Source organism: Cavia porcellus, unplaced genomic scaffold, assembly GCF_034190915.1.
Source record: "Cavia porcellus strain 051 isolate PalLab524CR breed Dunkin Hartley unplaced genomic scaffold, mCavPor4.1 scaffold_10, whole genome shotgun sequence".
NCBI classification, from domain to species: domain Eukaryota; kingdom Metazoa; phylum Chordata; class Mammalia; order Rodentia; family Caviidae; genus Cavia; species Cavia porcellus.
This window is the reverse complement of record NW_026947493.1, coordinates 24,055,075-24,073,798: the sequence shown is the minus strand read 5'-3', so window position 1 is coordinate 24,073,798 and position 18,724 is coordinate 24,055,075. Positions and strand designations below refer to the sequence as shown.

The 18,724-nt window shown below is 42.1% G+C and overlaps 1 protein-coding gene across 2 annotated transcripts in view; it reads right to left on the bottom strand.

Moving 5' to 3' along the window:
• Positions 1-18,724, bottom strand: part of Gpd1l (glycerol-3-phosphate dehydrogenase 1 like) — a 61,254-nt gene that overhangs the window by 21,391 nt on the left and 21,139 nt on the right. For both annotated transcript variants that reach the window (XM_063257093.1, XM_003479989.5), the window contains 3 exons: positions 8,870-9,010; positions 6,926-7,064; positions 640-752 (listed from right to left, as the gene is read on the bottom strand). In XM_063257093.1, coding sequence (XP_063113163.1) covers positions 640-752; positions 6,926-7,064; positions 8,870-9,010 — 393 coding nt within the window. The remainder of the gene's footprint in view (positions 1-639; positions 753-6,925; positions 7,065-8,869; positions 9,011-18,724) is intronic.

Here is an 18,724-nt window from a genome sequence, read left to right as displayed (position 1 = left end):
CTAATCCCTGTGCCTTCTGGGAGCACTAGTCTTGTTCTATAGAAGGCTGGCTGCCCAATCATGAATCATTAATATCCACCAATTGGACCAAGAACTACGTCTGTTGTGATTTTTGTCAAAAACATTCCCTAAAAGCTCATCACTCAAGACTGCCTCCTGAGCCTGCCTTTTTCCCTTTAGAATGCAAAGATTAACTATTTATTCTTAGAAAAACCTCTTGTCAGCAGCAGATTATATTTTCCTTGGCAAAGAACAACAAACCAAACCACCAAACCACAAAAACAGCAGAATTCAGAGGAACAAGTTCCTTCTGCTCAGGATAACATACCTGTGAAAGAGATGACTCAGGGGAAGCATCTGCTCCTGGATAAAACTCCAGGAACACTAAGCGCCAGAGCTGCCACCTACCCAGAGGACAGAGCATCACAATTCTCCCATTGTAGCAAACCATGAATAAGAGAGAAACTCAACACCCAGAAAAGGCAAAACAGGAAAGAGCAAACAAGACTCTCAATTCACAATTCTTCCCTGAAGCCGGTGTTTCGAACAGAAAAGGCCATTCTTCAGGATCAGACTCACAGCCCTAAGTTGGCCTTGCGTAACTCTTCTCCTGAGGCAGAATAACAAGGCGGACTTTACCTTAAGAGCACCACAAAGTTCAACAGTGTCTGCATCATCAACCACAGTAATTCGAAAATTGGGAGTCTGCAGAAGTTCTTTGAAGAGAAGGCCATTCTCCATGACTTTGCTGCCTATTGAAAGGTGAGGAAACAAGGAAATTAGTCTCTAATCCTACCTAACAGTGGTAACATAGTAACCTTTCTCTAACTACGAAAGTAACATGTTTATTGCAAAAATTTAGAACATACTTATGAGGAGAAATAGATGCCCTAGTTCTACTAGAAGATTGTTTATAATTTGACGTATTTATTTATTGCATGACTATCATTTTTAATATAGTTTACTGAATGAATATAGTGGTGGCACAGGCTGTAACCCTCACATTCAGGGAAGCTAAGGTAGGAAGATTGTATGTTCAAGCTCAGCCTGGGCAATTTAGTGACTTAGCACAATCTTTCCTTAAAAGAAAAAAAAAATACACATACACACGTAACATACATAAGTGGGTCTTATAATCTACTTTCTGTTTTCTTAGTTTTGGAAGCTGGAAGTGCAGCCAACCTGTTTTTGCTACTGCTAGAGTGTCCTCCTTGGAGACAGTGTCTGGAATGTGCTGAACGTTCAGTGGTTTTTATATATTTACTATTTTTAAAATATTTCTTTGTTTTGGAGTCTTTGAAAATCAAGCAGAAACAAAAAAGCTTGTATAGAAAACCTGATATAAAATCTGCCCCAGCTGGTGAGCCTGACCAAATCTCCCCCACTAGCTCTGCAGTCTGGACTGTAAGATTTACCAGCCTGGTTCCACTTTGAAATCAATGGCTCCACACAGGAGCGGCAGAAGCACACTGAGGATATTAGCACTGGGCCCTGCCTGCCTTGAGTAGCCTCACAGCAGTTCCCAAGCCTGCCTGCACTTCAGTCACTGGAGGACCTTCAAAGCCACCGCATCCAGCCCACACCTCAGCCCCATTAAATCCCAGTCTCTGGGACAAAGCAGGATCAGTAGTTTTTGAGGCTCCCCAGGTGATTCCAATGGAAAGCCAACTCTGCAAACCTCTGAGTTAGCCTCCTCTAGCTTCAGCTTTCCAGAAGTAAACGTAATGGTCATGAGGAAATACAGTAAAAGACACAGGATAGTTGTGAAATTAAATAAGAATCACACACGGAAAAACAATAACATTCACAGATCTCAAAGACAGCATGGAGTCAGCTGACATTTGTGTGCTTGTGATTCTGACTTTCTACACTTAACAGACAGGGAAAGTAAAGCCCAGAGGGGTTTAGTAACTTTCCAAGGCCACACACCTAGAAAGCTGAACCCACGTTTTAACCCACGTGCAGCTCCTGTTCCAGGGGCCAAGCTCTGACTCTGTGCTAGGCCACCTCTTGGTTGTGGGAGGAAACAAGAGAGCACAAAGATCACAGAGACATGCAGATGGACACTTCTAATGGCGGTTTGCTCCGCAGCACACACAGAAAAAAGTCAGCTCAGGGGAGATGAAGCATAGATGAAACAAGCCTGGCCAAGGGCGAACCATTTCAATGATGGATAAACAAGGTCTGTGACCCCATGCTAACTCCTTTGGTTCTCTGAAATGTTCCATAATAGCATGTTTAAAATACTGATGACCAACAAGCAGAAACTCATTTTCTGTTCTACAGGACATTACTGTTGTTTTATTCAGCTGAGTTCTCCTTTTCCAGCTATTGGAATGGTGTCCACTTGAGCAACCTGCCCTCTTACTGTTTTGTCTAGGTGATTCTACACAATGCTGTTTCTCACCGGGTAAGTAACCCCGTCCCAGCCCCACAGCACCTTCCCTCCTCCTGGGTCCCTCCTGTCCCTCACTATAGGCCCAACACTACTTGAGCCTGCTGGGGGGCACCCCCCAGTCACTGCCTGCACTGTCTGCAGCTGGTGCTCATGTTGCTCAGTGAGCTTCCTGAGGAAGTATGCTCAGAGTCTATAAGATAGGAGAGGCAGGGTCAGGCTCCTCCCCATCAGACAGCTAGGTTCCTGACAAGCTGACATTTTGTCAAGTGTACATTTTGAGAGTTATTATTTTGGTGGTTTTTGTTTCTTTATAGGTTTTGTTGTTGTTAAGATGGATCTTGCAGTGTAACCCAGGTTGGCCTTGAACTCAGGATTTTTCTCTTGTCTCAGCCTCCTGAGTGCTAAGATTACATGCATGCAACACCACAAGAATTGTTATTTTAAATCATAGATAAGAAAGCACTAATAGGGGTGGGGATTTAGCTCAGCAGTCTAAGTGCCTGCCTTGCAAGCAGGTGGTCATGAGTTAGATCCCTGGTACCAATTTAAAAAAAAAAAAAAGCACTAATAGTATTATTACTAGCAGTCATAGACAATGATGTGACAGGCATGAACCCAGACCATGTATACAAGCATAGATAGTGCCCCAGAGCCATGGGGAAGGGCTGCTCCAACCTTAACGTGAACCAAAGGACAGGAAAATCCCATCTGTCATGCCAACCTTCTAGTGATCAACCTAGTAATTCAACTTCCAAAACCTCATTTCAGTCTCTGATTCTATATTTGTTTGCAGAGACACTCCACAAGGAGCTTATATATCCTAGATGTCCTAGTTACTTTTCTGAATGCTGAGACAAAATACTCAATACCCTAAGTTATGGGAGAAAAAGTTTATTTGGTTCACAGTTTGTAGAGGTTTCAGTCCATAGTTGGTTAGTTTGAAGGCAGGGTGGATGGCAGATAGGCACTTCATAAGCAGAAGCAGTTCATGGAGGCAGAAGACAACAAAAGCAACAAGCAAGGGGCCTTAACAGCATCTTTCTGCCCTATTTATGTTATCCAGACTACTTGGGACAATTAGCACTCACACATTTAATTCTAGTGTCCTTAAGCCTAGCATTATACATGAATTAATCCCAGCAACACATGCTTTAGATCCAGGTACCTCCGAAAAAGCCTCACCTCATGAGGCTGCTGGGGGACATTTAATCAAAAGCCTAACACTAGACATTTAGTGCTGTGCCTTATACATAACAGTCTTTGAAAAGTATTTGTAGAATAATTCAGATTCAGTGGTAAACCCCACATGAAGGGAGATCTCACCACAAGGGGGCACCATTGTTTACCATGATGCTAATTCCAAAATACTCAAAATCATGTTTGGTTTGGTTTGGTTTAGTTGTTGGTTGTGTTGCTATGACCTAGGGGTTGATCCCAAGAGCACTGAACTACATCCTCAGCCTTTTATATTTTTTATTTTTAGACAAGGTCTTACCACTGCCCAGGCTGGACTAGAACTTTCCAATTCTCCTGCCTCAGCTGCCAGAGTGCTGGGATTAAAGGTATGGTTTCTTGTAGGAAAGTTTCCAGGTGGGTCGTTTAGGAAAACATAAATGGACCAAGATTTCTGAATCTATCATAATTAAAAGTTAGCTGGTCCTTAGTCATCAAGAAAGATCTGGAAACCAGAGTAATTATCAAATGCAGGATGGTCTGTGTTGCTGATTTTATTATCTAACACACAGTCCACAGTCAAGGCTCACCAGCCACCCCAATGCTGTCTCTCACAGCCCCTCTCTCTCCCCAGCTAGGACCCAGCCCGGCATCCTGTACAACAGTTAGTGGCCAGGTCTCCCTTGCCATCTTTAATCCGGGACGCTCGCTACCCTCTCAGTGTCTTCACATCACTGACATTTTGAAGAGTATGGGCCAGCAGTTGTGTGACATCTCTTTTACTCTGGACTTGTCTGGAATTTCCTCCAACGCTTTGCTTAATTTAATACAGGTCATCAGTGCCAACTGCAGTCCAACCCACAGAGAGGACAGGGAAGTACTGGAGACACAAGCCAGAGGGCAATACAACCTCCAGGTAGTTGTGGGTCTTTGCAAACCAAAAAGCTTGACCCAGCCAGCTGGGAGCTTTCTACAACAGATGGAGCTAGAGCAGGTAAGCATGCTAGCCAAAATCTGTGGGCAGGCATAAGGTTTAAATCAGAGGTTGGAGATTAGTTTCCATCTTAAAAACAATTAAATAATAGGATTGAGTTCAAACTACATGTTACTCTTTTTGGAAAAAACATTTCACAGGTTCTATCAAAACCATAGATAGATCAAAACATTAGTCACAGAAGAACAAAACATATATAGTAAATAGGTATATTATTATCATGCACAAATATAATTAAGTAATTTTCTGGAAGGATATTTAGAAACTGCTAAAAATTTCCCTGGAAAAAGGAATCAGATCAGAAACTATAATCTTAACTCTAATTTTCTACCTTAGCATACTGTCTTGATTTTTGTTTTCCTTCTGTCTGTATCATCTCCGTAAACATCAAGTTTGGCAGCTAAATGGGTCATTCTTGGTTATTTCCTAATGGGCTCAGAAAATGAGCCCAAACTATACCACTTATAGTTTAAAATTAAGAGCTCCTGGAAAGGAATAACTGCAAGACTTCCACTGAGTTTTCCTCTATCTAAAGACCCAGATGCTTTTAATCTTATTACTAAGTGTCATTGACCGAGGAAGATTAAATTCAGCCCATGAAAGAAGAGACGAAAATCAAACATCATACCGGGAGCCCAGAGCCCCTCTGCTCATTCTCTCACCTAAAAATCATGACCCTTTTTCTAAACTTAGCAGAACTCTACTTCACTCCTCTAGGAAGAGGGAAGTGAGCCTCAGCCATCTTGCACTTCTGTGAGTTTCACATGTTCATATTTAGTCAGTTCAAACACAATTATATGTATGTATATTGATCTACTGCCAGTTTGTCTCAGCAGATCAATTATCAAGACTTCAGAGGAAAAGCATGCACTTCCCTATACTTCTTTACATTGTTTAGATACCTCTACTCTCCAAAAAATAGTTCACACACACACACATACACACACAAACATTCAAAGAGGTTTTGCAGGGTTTGATGGTTCATGTCGGCAATTTCAGTACTTTGGATGCTCAGACAGCAGGACTAACACAAGTTAGAGGTCAGCCTGAGCTACATAGTGAGTTCAAGGCCAGCCTGGACTACACAGCAAGACTCTGTCCCAGAAAAACAAAACAAAAAGTTGTAAGCATTCAAATTATGAAACTGTTGATGGTATATACGCAGTGATGAAAATATGTTAGTAGGCTATAAAAATTGCTACATATTAAGTGAAAAAAAGCAATCACAAGGCAGCATGTGACTAACAATAAGCAGTTAGCACTAACAGAAGGAGCTAGGTATGGTGGGATAACCTGTAATCCCAGTAGTCAAGAGGCTGAGACAGGAAGATTGTGAGTTCAAGGCCAACTCACAATCTATATTGTGGGTGGGTGTCTACCCTGGGCTACATAATGAGATTGTCAGAAAGAAAGAAAAAGGGGGCAGGGTTGTAACAATATTATTTTGCCAGCAATGCATCTTTTAATGTGGTCCACAGGCACTTGAGACTCACAAACCCCTTTTTAAAGAAATGAGAATTTTCACATCACAGTGAGAATAATGTCTCTATCTCACCATGTGTGAGGATAGAAAAACCTCGCTATTCCGGAATTAGGAGACTCCAAACACATGCCTGGGCTCTCTATTAGTGGGTGACCTTGGATCAGGAAACTTATTCTTTGAGCCTTGGTTTATTTTCCCCAAAACCAAGCCCCTTTCCCACATTTTTTTTTTCTTTTGGTACTGAGTATGGAACCCAGAGTCTTCCCACTGATCCACATCCCCCAATCTCTTTGACACAGAGTTTCACTAAGTCACTAAGTTGTGCTTGAACTTGCAAGTCTCCTGCCTCAGCCTGCCAGAGTGCTAGAACTACAGATGCATGCCCCTATTCCTGGCTGCCACTAGTTCTTTAAGTTCCCCTTGGAATTAATGAGGACCCAACACTGATACTGCCAAGATCATGAAGTCCCCATGTTGCTCCCCAAGGTCATGCCCCTCCTCCCAGACTGAACTTCGATACCAAATGCTGTGGGCATTGTCACTCCTTCACTGTTCTTCATTGCTTCATTGCTTACCAGTAAAGAAAAGCTGGCTTTAGGTAACGACTTCCACCATGAGTGCAGCCACTTGCTTCTTGGTATAAGCAACCTTATTAGTCTGTGTCTAACTTTTTTTTTTAATCATCAGATGGTCTCCTGGACTTTACATTCATTCTGGAGACTGATGAAACACATCAGTTCCACCAAATGGCCTCCTCACATAAAATCCAAAATAGGGATGTTGAGAGGGGCAGAGAAGAGCCCGTTAGAGACATCTGAAGTGGAAATGCATGCACTCTAGCACCGAATGCCTGCCCCGGAGCCTGCCCCTACCTTACCAATGGTAGTCTCGCAGAACTTGTCTGCAGCGACCTCGCTGGCAATGTTGGCGCCCATCAGCACGCTGATATCAATGCCCATCTTCTCACGGATGATGTCCGAAATGAGTTTCAGTCCCTCTGGGCCCTCATCGATGCCCTAAGGACAGCAAGAAGTTAGGAGGAAGAGACCACACCAAAGAGGCATGACACAATTGCCTTACAAGTCATCTAAATTCAGTTATCCAATGGCAACACAACTTGAAAAGCACTCTTACTTACAAGAGAAAACATATACTGTGTGTGTAACCTGAAAAGAATAATAAAAGGAAAAGCATTTTTAAAAACCCACTATTGAGGTTAAAAAACAGAGTATGATCAATACCAAGGATCAAAGAAGGAGAGGATGAAGGAGGAAGAGGAGGTGGAGGTGGAGGAAGTGGCCGTGGTAGAACAGGGCCAAGATCATGAAGTCCCCATGTTGCTCCCCAAGGTCATGCCCCTCCTCCCAGACTGAACTTCGATACCAAATGCTGTGGGCATTGTCACTCCTTCACTGTTCTTCATTGCTTCACTTCATGTCACTAACTGTCCCTGAACTATGTCATGTCATTAGCCTACCGACACAACAGCACTATTCATCTGTGATGTGCCGTTTTGTGCCACCTTATATTCTAGAGGTACACTCATGTGGCTACATACACTTTCTAGTTTATTTCTGTCCACTGTTAGAGTTTTCCAATATGAAGTCAGTTCACCCTGCACTGACCCACTCTGATGCTGGCTGACATCTGGGTTGTTCTGCATTGTTTTCACAAACATTCAACCATGACCACTCTGGAATAGCCTCTCTAGGGTGTCCACAGGCCTTGTTTACGACATACACTCCATCCCTAGAAATGCAGTGAAGTTTATGGGCTCCCTTTCAGAATTTATGCAAATAAAACAAAATGCATAATATTATATAGAGAGCCAATTATATTTTAATAGTTATCAAAATGTTAAGCATCCCAATGGGGTGATAATGTAATATACACAGTTTTATTCATGCACTTACAAACTAATATTCATGGCATATCTAAAGATTACTGTAATTTCCAAGCACTAATGAACATGAATGGCTCGTGAGTGATCTGAAACCACAGGAACATGATATGAAAGTTCCTGTGACTGCAACTGTCAAAGAAAGGGTCGCAGATCCTGCCAATATTACTGTTAAAGAAACTCTGGCTACGACTAACATTCAAAAATGAAAGGAATGTCCATTTCAGTTAGAGGTTAAGAGGAATAAAAATGTAAAGATCATCCCTCTCCTCAACAATTAAGTGCATGAAACCCTGGAGGTGGTTTGGGGACTTGTGGTTTTAAAAAAGCCCACACTTGAACGTATACACCCAAGGGTGGAAATTAACGGTATTTCACTTCCCAGCTGATACAAACCACTGGTAATTTCCAGACATAGGTTGAGCCACAGTGAGTGGGACACAGTGACCTGACAGCAGCTCATCAGCAAACCTCCCCATATCACTGGGACGTTGGCCTGCTGCAACAGGAAACAGTCTGGCTTCTAAACTGACCTAAATTGGACCTGTGGGATTTTCTTCTTTTACTTCTTTCTAAGCATTTAAAAAAAAAACACAAACAAAATAGCTGGCTGTGGTGGTACATTCCTGTAATCCCAGCACTTTGGGAGGCTGAGGAAGATCACAAATTCAAACCCAGTCTGGGCAACATAGCAAAATCCTATCTCAAAATAAATAAATATAAAGGACTGGGGATGTGGCCCCACTATAAATGCTCCAGGGTTGATCCCTAGTATTAGGGAGGAAAAAATACCCACAAACAGGAAGCTGCCACCACCTCCTCCTTGGTGCCGTGTATCAAACTGATCAAAGACAGGGAATGCAATTTGCTGGTCATCAGTGTCCAGTGAGGTAGGTCATGCCCGTTCGGCACACCAGGTACCTTGATGAGGGTGATCCCCAGCGCCTTCTTGGGCACCCTGCCGGTGATCTCATCGCAGATCCGGTGAATGAACTGATGGGGGATGACGAACACCAGCAGGTCTGCATCCTGCACAGCCTCGCTGAGGTTAGAGACCGCAACCTGAAACCAGGGGAGGAGAAAAATTACTCCTGTATCTGCAGGAAGTTATTTCATTCCCTCTTGCATTATTAGACCAGAAGATGCTGTAATCGACTGCCCTCTCCTAGCACCTCCTCTCTAAGAAAAAACCCTCTAAATTTATTTTCAAAAGTTATCACTTACACTTAACCATGCAATTTGGGTCTCATTCCAGAGATGGTCCTTAATTTGTTCAAATCAATGGGCTCATCAAACAAAGAGAGCCTTCATGAGGAAGCCAGCAAATGCTTCCTGGGGCTTCTGGGTATTGAGGTTTTCTTCCTCTTCTGCAGTGGCTCTGGCTCTTTTTGTGAATAGTGTGGGATGATGGTGTGGAGTCTGGAGCTACTGTACCCTCTTTAGAAATGTGCAGGGAGAACTTATGCCAAGAGGCTCCTTGTGGATGAAGCCAACATCATGGAAAGCAGAGAGAAGAGCAGGGACTTGTCAACATCATTTAAGCCAACGCACCTGAAACCAGCCCTACCTGGATTTCTTAATTACATGAACCCAAACCAGCTTAAGCTGGTTTGAACAACATAAACAGTCATTCTACACACTGAAGATCACAAATCAAAGCCTGGCATTTCCCTCTCTTTATTTCCAAATTCCCAAGATAGGGAAAGCCTGGTTTCATCTTCAGAGGGTTGGCCAGATTGGTGGTCTAGGCTGTGTAGCCACTGTGAGTAAGTTTATTACCAGTGTTGGGGCTGAGAATACAATATTCCCAGTCTCAGAAGCAAAGTTTCTCTCTGACCTTTTCCTTCTCTTGTCTCACCCCTCCTTTCCCCATGCCCACCCCCAGGGAGCCAGAGAAACTAATTCTTCTTCCTCAAAGCAAGCAAGGCATAGAGGCACACATGGGCAGTCCTAGCTCTTCAGGAGGCTGAGATGGGAGGATCTCTTGCACCTAAGAAGTCAAAATGGCCCACGCAACACAGGAGAGCCTTTCTTTAAAAAAAAAAAAAAAAAAAAGTGCCAGGGATATAGCTCAGTGGTACAGTGCCAGCTGGGCAAGCACACGGTCCTGAGTTTAATTCCTGATAAGCACACTTACTTACACACACACACTAAATAAAGCCAAAAAAGCTTGAAAGTAAATCTCTTTCCCAAGACAAATTATGGGTATTAGACCACCTCTTCCCCGCAAAGCCAGCTATAAGACCTAAATACGTTAACCTAACTGTCCACCCCCTTTCTGTCTCCGACGGCCATAAATAAATTCCCAAACTACTTTTCTGGAAGTATGCCTGTTATAGCTTGTATCCAGATGTCTCTCCAAAGCCTTATGCAGTCATAGGTGAGGTGTTTCAGGGGTGGCTGGATCTGGGGTGTGTGAATATGGATTAAGGGTGCGATACTGGTTTATTCCACTGATTAGTTTATTATAGTTCTGGGTGCGGTTAACAGAGAGCCTTACCCTGGCTGTGGGTGGCACCACCTCAAAGGTTTGTGGCCTGGGTGGAATAAAAGGGAAAGGAGGGCTGCTGCTCGCTACCTCCTGCCTGCCACGCCATCAATTAGCTCTTCTCGGAGATGCCCCCTGCCACGCCACCCTGCCTTGGAGTCAGCTGAGTATGGACTGAAAGTTCTATAAACTGTAAACCAAAATAAACCTGCCCTCTTTTAACTGGATGTCAGGTATTTTACCTCAGCAATGAGAAAAGTAAGACTCCCATTCTAGAAAGTCCTATTCCATGCCAAAAAAAAAGGTGGGCGGGGGGGGATTGCTGCACAGAGAAGCCAAGACGATGCTAAGCTGCCGGCTCTCACACCCTTTCTGTCCAGTTGTATTGTTACACGGCTGTCCACGCCTCACTGAACCTAAGCAGGAAAATGGAGAGCTTAACTTCAAAATCATGTAGGCTGAAGACTAAATAAATCTGTTATGCTTTTCTCTTGTCAATCTGTCTGTCGTTGTGAGGGTGTTGGCCAAGACAGCGTGGGCTGGCAGAAAAGGGATCACCTTCTGCCTGCTTGTGACAGTTACGCTGTACTGTCCACTTGATTGGCTTGAGAGCCACCTAGGGGATGAGTGATGTACCCTGTGGGTGCATCCGTGGGAGTGTGACCTTGGGCACTACACTGTGTCTGGTTCCTGGCCCTTTCCATTCAGGCACTGATCCCGTGCTCCGCTCTCTGCCTCCATAAACTGAACAGCTTTGCTCCAATCTGCCCTTCTGCCACCACGCTCCTGGAAGGCATCTGACCCTGGAGTGAACCTCTAAAACTATGAGCCAAAAAATCTCTCCTCCTCTAAATGGTGGGTGCTGGGTATTCTGTCTGGCAAGCTGACCAGTACGCTGCCCCCTACCAACAGTACACTTCTCTTTTTTAATCCTTTGGAGCCTGGAATTTCTATCCTACCACAAAGCAGTTTCTCATTTTTTTCCATTAACCTCTGCCTGGCCCTCACTGGCCAAGCTCACTGTACTTTCATTCTTGCCTGTGGTCCCCCTCACCCAGTGGCCTGCGTAAGGACTGATCCCTCATCTCCCCGTGGTTACTACTGTTTCTTAGGTAAAGGTTTGTGCTCCCTGCTGTGATTCTGCTAGGGAGCCCTGCAACTGAACTGTAATTAAACCTCTCTGTCTCTGGGCTGTTTCTTTTCTCGCGTTCACCCCTAACACACAAACCCACACAGCCCTCCCTTTCCTCCTTTTCAAGACATTTTCTTTTTCTTCGTTTTTTTTTTTTTTTTTTTTTTTTTTTTAACACCATGTACATTTATTAGAAAAGAAAGTTACAGGGGGCTGGGGATTTAGCTCAGCGGCATAAGCGCCTGCCTTGCAAACAGGCAGTCGTGAGTTCGATCCCTGGTACCCATAAAAAGGAAAAAGACAAAAAAAAAAAAAAAAGAAGTTATGAAATATCCTATTTTTCCTTAAGAAGTTAGAAATAAAAGACAATAAAACAAAAAAATAAGAAAGTAATAAAGATCAGAAAACACAATCCCTTATGAAAATACCAACATCATTTTTCATCAAAGTTAACATTTTGATTCTTACATTTCTGTAGAAATACAAAAGACTCTGAATAGTCTAAACACTGTTGATAAAGGAACAAAATTAGAGCTCCAGCCCTTCTTAACTCCTTGGACTTATCACAAAGTTACACCAATCATGACAAAACAGCATTGGTATCAAGATAGACAAACCACCAAGGTACCAATATGAAGTTCCAAAAGAGATACCCACATAACAGACAATTGATTTCTGGCAAAATGATTTCTTTTTTATGCAAAAGCAGTAAGTGGAGAAAGGATTATACCTTCAATAAATGTACTGGAACAACTGGATATCCACATGCAAAAACCCCAAACCTTATAGCACATCCAAAATTTCTTAAGACACCCAAAAGTCAACTCAGAATGGCTCACAGTGGGTTAGTTATAGTAAAGGCGGGTGTGACCCGAGTCCTTGCTTTGGCTAAGGTCACTCTCTCTGGAACAAGGAGTAGAAAGGAAGGCAGAACCTACAGAGGTGTTCAGTGAAGGCAGTGAATTTGCTTCTGAGCAGGCCATGTGACACTATTTTGATAAACGCTGTCCAGGTTCTTCTGAGTTTACAGAACTAAGGTTGTACTTTTATGTCTTTCAAAATATACAGTGTGCTGCTGCTTCTTTTAACTATCTTTACTATTTTTTAATTACACATGTACATATACATGTTTTTTCTTTCAGCTTGTCACACTACTGAATACGATGTTTACATATGCCTATCTTATTTACATATGCATGACTTATTTATTTTACTAATAAGTAAACATTTTCAACATGGTGAAATGGAAATAATATCAGAATTATAAAGAAAAGGTGTAGGTGTGAAGATGTGAGTCCCACACCTACAACTGACCAGCGGTGACTTTGTGTCCCTTTGCAAGGCAGCTTCACTTACCTCAGTCTACATAAAATGAGGATAAGAATCCCCTTTTCGACTTCCGGGAGAACATGGCGGACAGATAACAGCAACTACCGGAGGCTCTCTGAAAAACTAGGCTCAGAAGCCAGGTATGGTGCGGACTAAAGAGACATAAGCAGGTGGAGTTATGCTCTGCTGACTCAGGAACGAACTTGGCTGAGAGAAACCAACTTGGAATGCAGTCCTGGTGCTAAAACAGGAACAGAAAAGTCTCGCTGCTGAGGCTGGACCCTGCACCATTGGAAGCCGCGATTTGGGTTTCCCGCCGCGCAGTGGCTGGCTGCCTCTACATCGGCTCGGCAAGGAGAGAGACGCGCGGAAACTCTGAGAACCGGAGTCTGCAAACGGAGTCGAAAACAGGACGGGCAGGGAGGCATGTTCTGACTTGTGGCGAGGTGAGTGAGAGAAACTGACACTCCACCACAGTTTGACTCCAGTGGACTTTCTGGGCCCGAGCAGTCCTGCGGGAGCAGGGCGCGGTGGTGACTCCAGCGACACATCCCCCTCTCGGGCGGGATTGGTGAAAAGTGCCTGGCCTGCGTGACGCTGCCGGCGGACCCCGCAGGCTGGCCCAAACCAGATCCCAGAGCCTGACGGAGGCCGGGAGGGGCGGGCCCCCGCGTAGGCTGCCTGGTGCGCAGCGGTGAGTGGGAACACCTAACCGGCACAATTCGATCAGGCTGTGGCTGACAGGGAGAGAAGCTGGGCCTCTCATATAAGCTTGCATATATAAGGAACAGAGAATATGGGAAGAGGCAGCAACAAGAAAGGCTCCTCGGCCCCCAATTCTGAGAAACAGGCAATAGCGGACACCGCACCAATACACATAAAGCACCATATAGAGAGCCTCATAGACCAATTCAGGAATGAAGTTATCAACGACCTGAAGCTAGAAGTATGCAAAATAGTTAGAGAAATGCTAAGCACCACCCAAGAAAAAACAGATGGTGGAATGGAAGAACAGAAAAAGAGGGGAGAATTGTTTGATGGAGAAAACAGGGAAAGCATAGAATACGTGAAGCAGGTTCAAAGGGACTACCAAGAAACTAAGAAGTCTATCCAAGACTGGCATAACAGCTTGAAAGAAACTAAGGACAGACTATCTGAACTGGAGGGCAGAATTGTAATATGGGAGAATGAAATGAAAAACTTCTTAAAAATAACAAAGAAACAAACAGCAATAATACAAAGACAAGAAGATGATAAGAGGATCCATAACTTAAGGATTAAGAACATAAAAGAAGAAGTAGGGACACAAACAAATGAACTGCAAAAGCTACTCACAGAAATAATCCAGGAGAATTTTCCTAATTTAGCAAAAGGTAAAGATACTCAGATGTATGAGGCATACAGGACCCCAGCTACCTACAACCCAAACAGAGCAACACCCAGGCATATAATAATAAAAATTCCAGAAATTCAATACAAGAACAGAATATTAAAAGCTGTCAGAGACAAGAAACAGACCACTTACAAGGGAACACCCATCAGAATTACAGCAGATTTCTCTGCACAAACCATCAAATCACGAAGAGCGTGGGGGGAAATAATTCAAGCTTTGAAAGATAATAATCTCCAGCCAAGATTGAGATATCCTGCACAACTGTCCCTGGAAATTGATGGAAAAACAAGGTGCTTCCAGGATAAAGAGGAACTGGGGGAATTCGCAACCACCAATTCAACTCTACAGAGAGTATTGCAGGATATTCTAAAAAAAGAAAAATACAAAGAATCCAGAAATAGTGGAGGCCACAACCAATGGAGCAGAGAACAAAGTGAAGAAGACAAACTGACAGCTACTGACAGAACAAGAGCTCAACAGAAATGAGACAGAGAAGATTGGATGATAGGAAAAGCTATTTTGGAGAAAATGACATCTTAATAGGTAATACTGATTTAGTATCATCTTGTTGTGAAGTCTCATCTAGCTTTTGTCCTTCTGTCTCCAATGGTCTAAATAGGTTGTATCTTACTGGATTTTATTATGTACGATAGTATAAGCAAAAACCTTTTAAAGACAAGGAGATTATACAGAAACCATTATTCATTTTCTGTTAGTCGATTCTAAATACTCTGTAATGCTGTCATTCTCTTAAATGGTTTTACATGGTTTTGATATACTTAATGCTACAGTATACGAAGTTGTACTCAAGGATTTCAAGGAAAGAGACAATATGGTAACTACTTTTAGGTCAGGATTATCTGGTGGTGAAACACTATTCTGCTTAAATGGTTATGTTTTGATCTGTGCTGTTTCGTTGTTATGCCCTCTTTTATCTCAATCTCCACTCCATTATTTACTTTTTTAATACTTTTTTAAAAATTTTTATCCTTTTAATTAAAGGAAAAAAATAGCAGGATATATTATAGTAACCCACTTTGACTTTCCATTACCTCGATTTAAAGCCCTGTATTACTCTCACCATCTGGTTTTTAACTGATGTTCCCCTATTCTGTTTTGCTGGATAGTATCAGGTTCGAAAATTTAGGCATCAGCTGTGAAGATAATGAGATTCATTAAAACGCCCATTCTCGTTGACTTTTATCTACTTTTGAAGACCTACAATGTCTCCAATGGTTTGGTTTTGTCGGTTTTGTTCTTTACTGTTTTGTTCAATTGTATTATAACTAATGGTATAGGCAATTCTATTAGAGATAGCGGGAGGCATTATGGTAACCATTGTTGATCACCGTGTATTATGTTTTCACATTATCTACTATGTCCGCCCTTTTGCCTTGACCGATTCTGTTCTGTTATGTCACATTTGGTTTTACTCTCTTCCAAAAAAGTAATAAGAACCGTGAGAGCAATGAAACCCAAAATGTGTAATAGTCATTGTACAAAAGAGAGGAAAAGAAAGTGCTCTAAACTATATAACTGCATGTATATTTAAGTGTATAAGATAGAATATGATATCACAGAGTTTTATTGGATCATTGAACAGAACTGTTTGCAGTATCATTGATGGAATGTCCACTTTACAAGCTTTAATTTTGTGACTTGAACAATTATTTCTAAGATGACAATATGTAATCCATTAACTAGTGATTTCCTACTGTTCATTTTTTTTCTGCAAATCTGTATAACTTGTACCCTTTCTCTGCTTTTTTTTTCTTTTCTCCTTAAATAAAATTTAAAAAAAAAGCTCAAAGCTTAAAAAAAAAAAAAAAAAAAAAAAGAATCCCCTTTTCTACCTGGCTACTTCACAGCACGCTTTCCAAATAACTCAGATGATCGCAGTGTTCTGAAACCATAAAGGCTTTAACAAAGGAAAGAGATTATTCACAAGAAAACCTGACCTGCCTCCTTCACAGCAAATCCTTATTTTTTAAGAAGTCAATCCATCCTCATATCTCTTGTGAAAAGATTTTCCCAAAGAAGCTACCAGATGGTCAGATTTCCTTCTGTCTCTTGTATTTCCCTCTTCGATAAATCAAAGAAAACTTGCAGGCAGAATAACCTTCAAGGCAATATGATCAGAGGCCCAATAGCACGTAAAGATGGCCTTTTATTCCGCGTGGTGGAATGCTCAGGGCCAAACCTGCAGGGGCAACTGTGTGATGCAATTTGAACTGCATTTGTATGGTGCACACACTGCATTCACAAAACATTATTTCCTTTACACAATATCAGAACAAATTCTCGTCAGCTAACAAAGTAATCTGGATCTCACCTTTCAGATAAGACCTTTTACTAACCCTACACCCTACATTTCTGCTCTGAATATCATTGAGACACTGCTTTGGAAATACAGACCCACTATGTGACCTATATATAGACTTACCTAAAGCCTTTCTGAGGATGTCTATCTCTAAAGATCCAGGAATATATGAGGAAAAACCACACAGATCAACAGAACGTTTCTTACAACAGCAAGCAGGACAAATAAATAGGGCTGACTGCTTACTGCTCAGACATTCAAGAGTTCAGTGCTCTGATCCAAGCTAATAAAAACTCAACAATGAATAAACGTTGTTAGAAACAAGCTGATAAAATCTGTGGATAAGCCTGCTGGTTCTTTTGTGTCTCTACATTAGTTCCACTGTGCACAGAGCATATTCACTAAGCTCTGACCTTATCTGCAGTCATGAGAAAACCTCCCTTCCAGTCCTCCCTGACTCACCTCCTGATCCTCCAAGATGTCATTTTATGGCATTTAAAGCCAAATGAAATTTAAAAGCTTCTCCATTCATTTATGATTATAAATTGATTCACTGGATCAAATTTGGAAAAAAATAAACACAAAAATGCAGGTAGGAAAGTAACTGCTCATAACCCAGAATTAGAAATAATCACTACTAATATTTTGATACACTCTGTCTAGGTTCTTCGAGCCTGTCCAGGTTCTTCTGAGTTTACAGAACTAAGGTGGTACTTTTATGTCTTTCAAAATATACAGTATTAAATTGCTTTCCCTACTATTCAAATGAATGCTTTTTCTACTCAAATCCATGAACCGTACCACATGCCTTTTCAAATCAGTATCACAGTAATGAACCACAACTAATGATAATCCAAAGAAGAGCTACTAATGAGGGTCTTGTTTTTACCTGATTTCCCAGGACCATTAAAATCATTCCTAACTCAAACCTGTATGACTCTCCACGCTGACACAATTTTTGGAGCTAACAAGAATGGCAAGATATAAAATGGTCTCACTGCCAAGGGCCAGGAAGGAAAGCTTAGCCTGGATGTATCACCAGCCAGTGAACGGATACAAGGGCAAACTTCCCCACACCCTCTGGGGATGAGTGTGTAGATTAAACAGAGTCCTGTGAGTAAAACACAGCAAAACAGTACCTGAAAATGGTAGAGGAACAAAATTATTTTAATTCCCTCCGGCCTCCTCACTTGCAGCCAGAATCAGGTAAAATTCACATCCTTGCCTCTACATATAGAAAAATGATTATTAGACACTGACAACTTTATTTTCTGACTTCCCCCCATTATGGAGGACTGAACACAGAGCCACTGCACAAAGCTACATTCAATACTTTTTAAATATTTTATTAGGAGACAAGGTCTCATTAAATCACTTAGGATCCTCTTGACTCAGTTTCCCCACGTGCTGGGATTACAGGTATGCAGCGCCACACTTAGCTTCTTAGGATTCTTACGGACACACACTACTACCTGTGAGACTGCTTCTGGAAAACCAGTAGTTAACTACCCAGGTTCCCTAGTACTATATGGGGAACTTACCATGTACACCAATGGTTCTCAAGTGTAGGTCATGGACTACTGCCTGGAAAGTTGTGACAAATAGAGGTGCATGGGCCAGATAGCCACTGATCAAAAATTCCACGAGGGGGCCCAGGAAGCCCTTAAACTATCCACATGAGTCTGATGAATGTTAAAATCTGAAAAACACTAGTGAGGACAACTCCTCTAGAGAAAATAAAAAAGCTAAGCCCAGAGAGGAAAAGAGTGAACACCAAGGCTTACTGAACTGGTATTCTAATTCTCAGAAAGCTTTCAGCCAAAATCTATAGATACCATCCCAACCCTACTACCCATTAATAATGGTCAGTGTTTTAATTGTCTGGGTCTAACTTTATTTCTCCTGGGATACCATCTGAAAGACTCCTCACCTATTTTGTTCTTCGCCATTTCTACTCTGCCTGGCAATGTCAGTCACTACGCTAGTTGCTAAGAAAAAGCAGAGAATGCAAGAAACTATATCCAAAGAGTAGGCAGGGGAGAAAAAAACATAAATTGAACTTCAAAATTTAAAACTTTTGCCCGGCATGGTGGTGCATCCCCATAACCCCAACA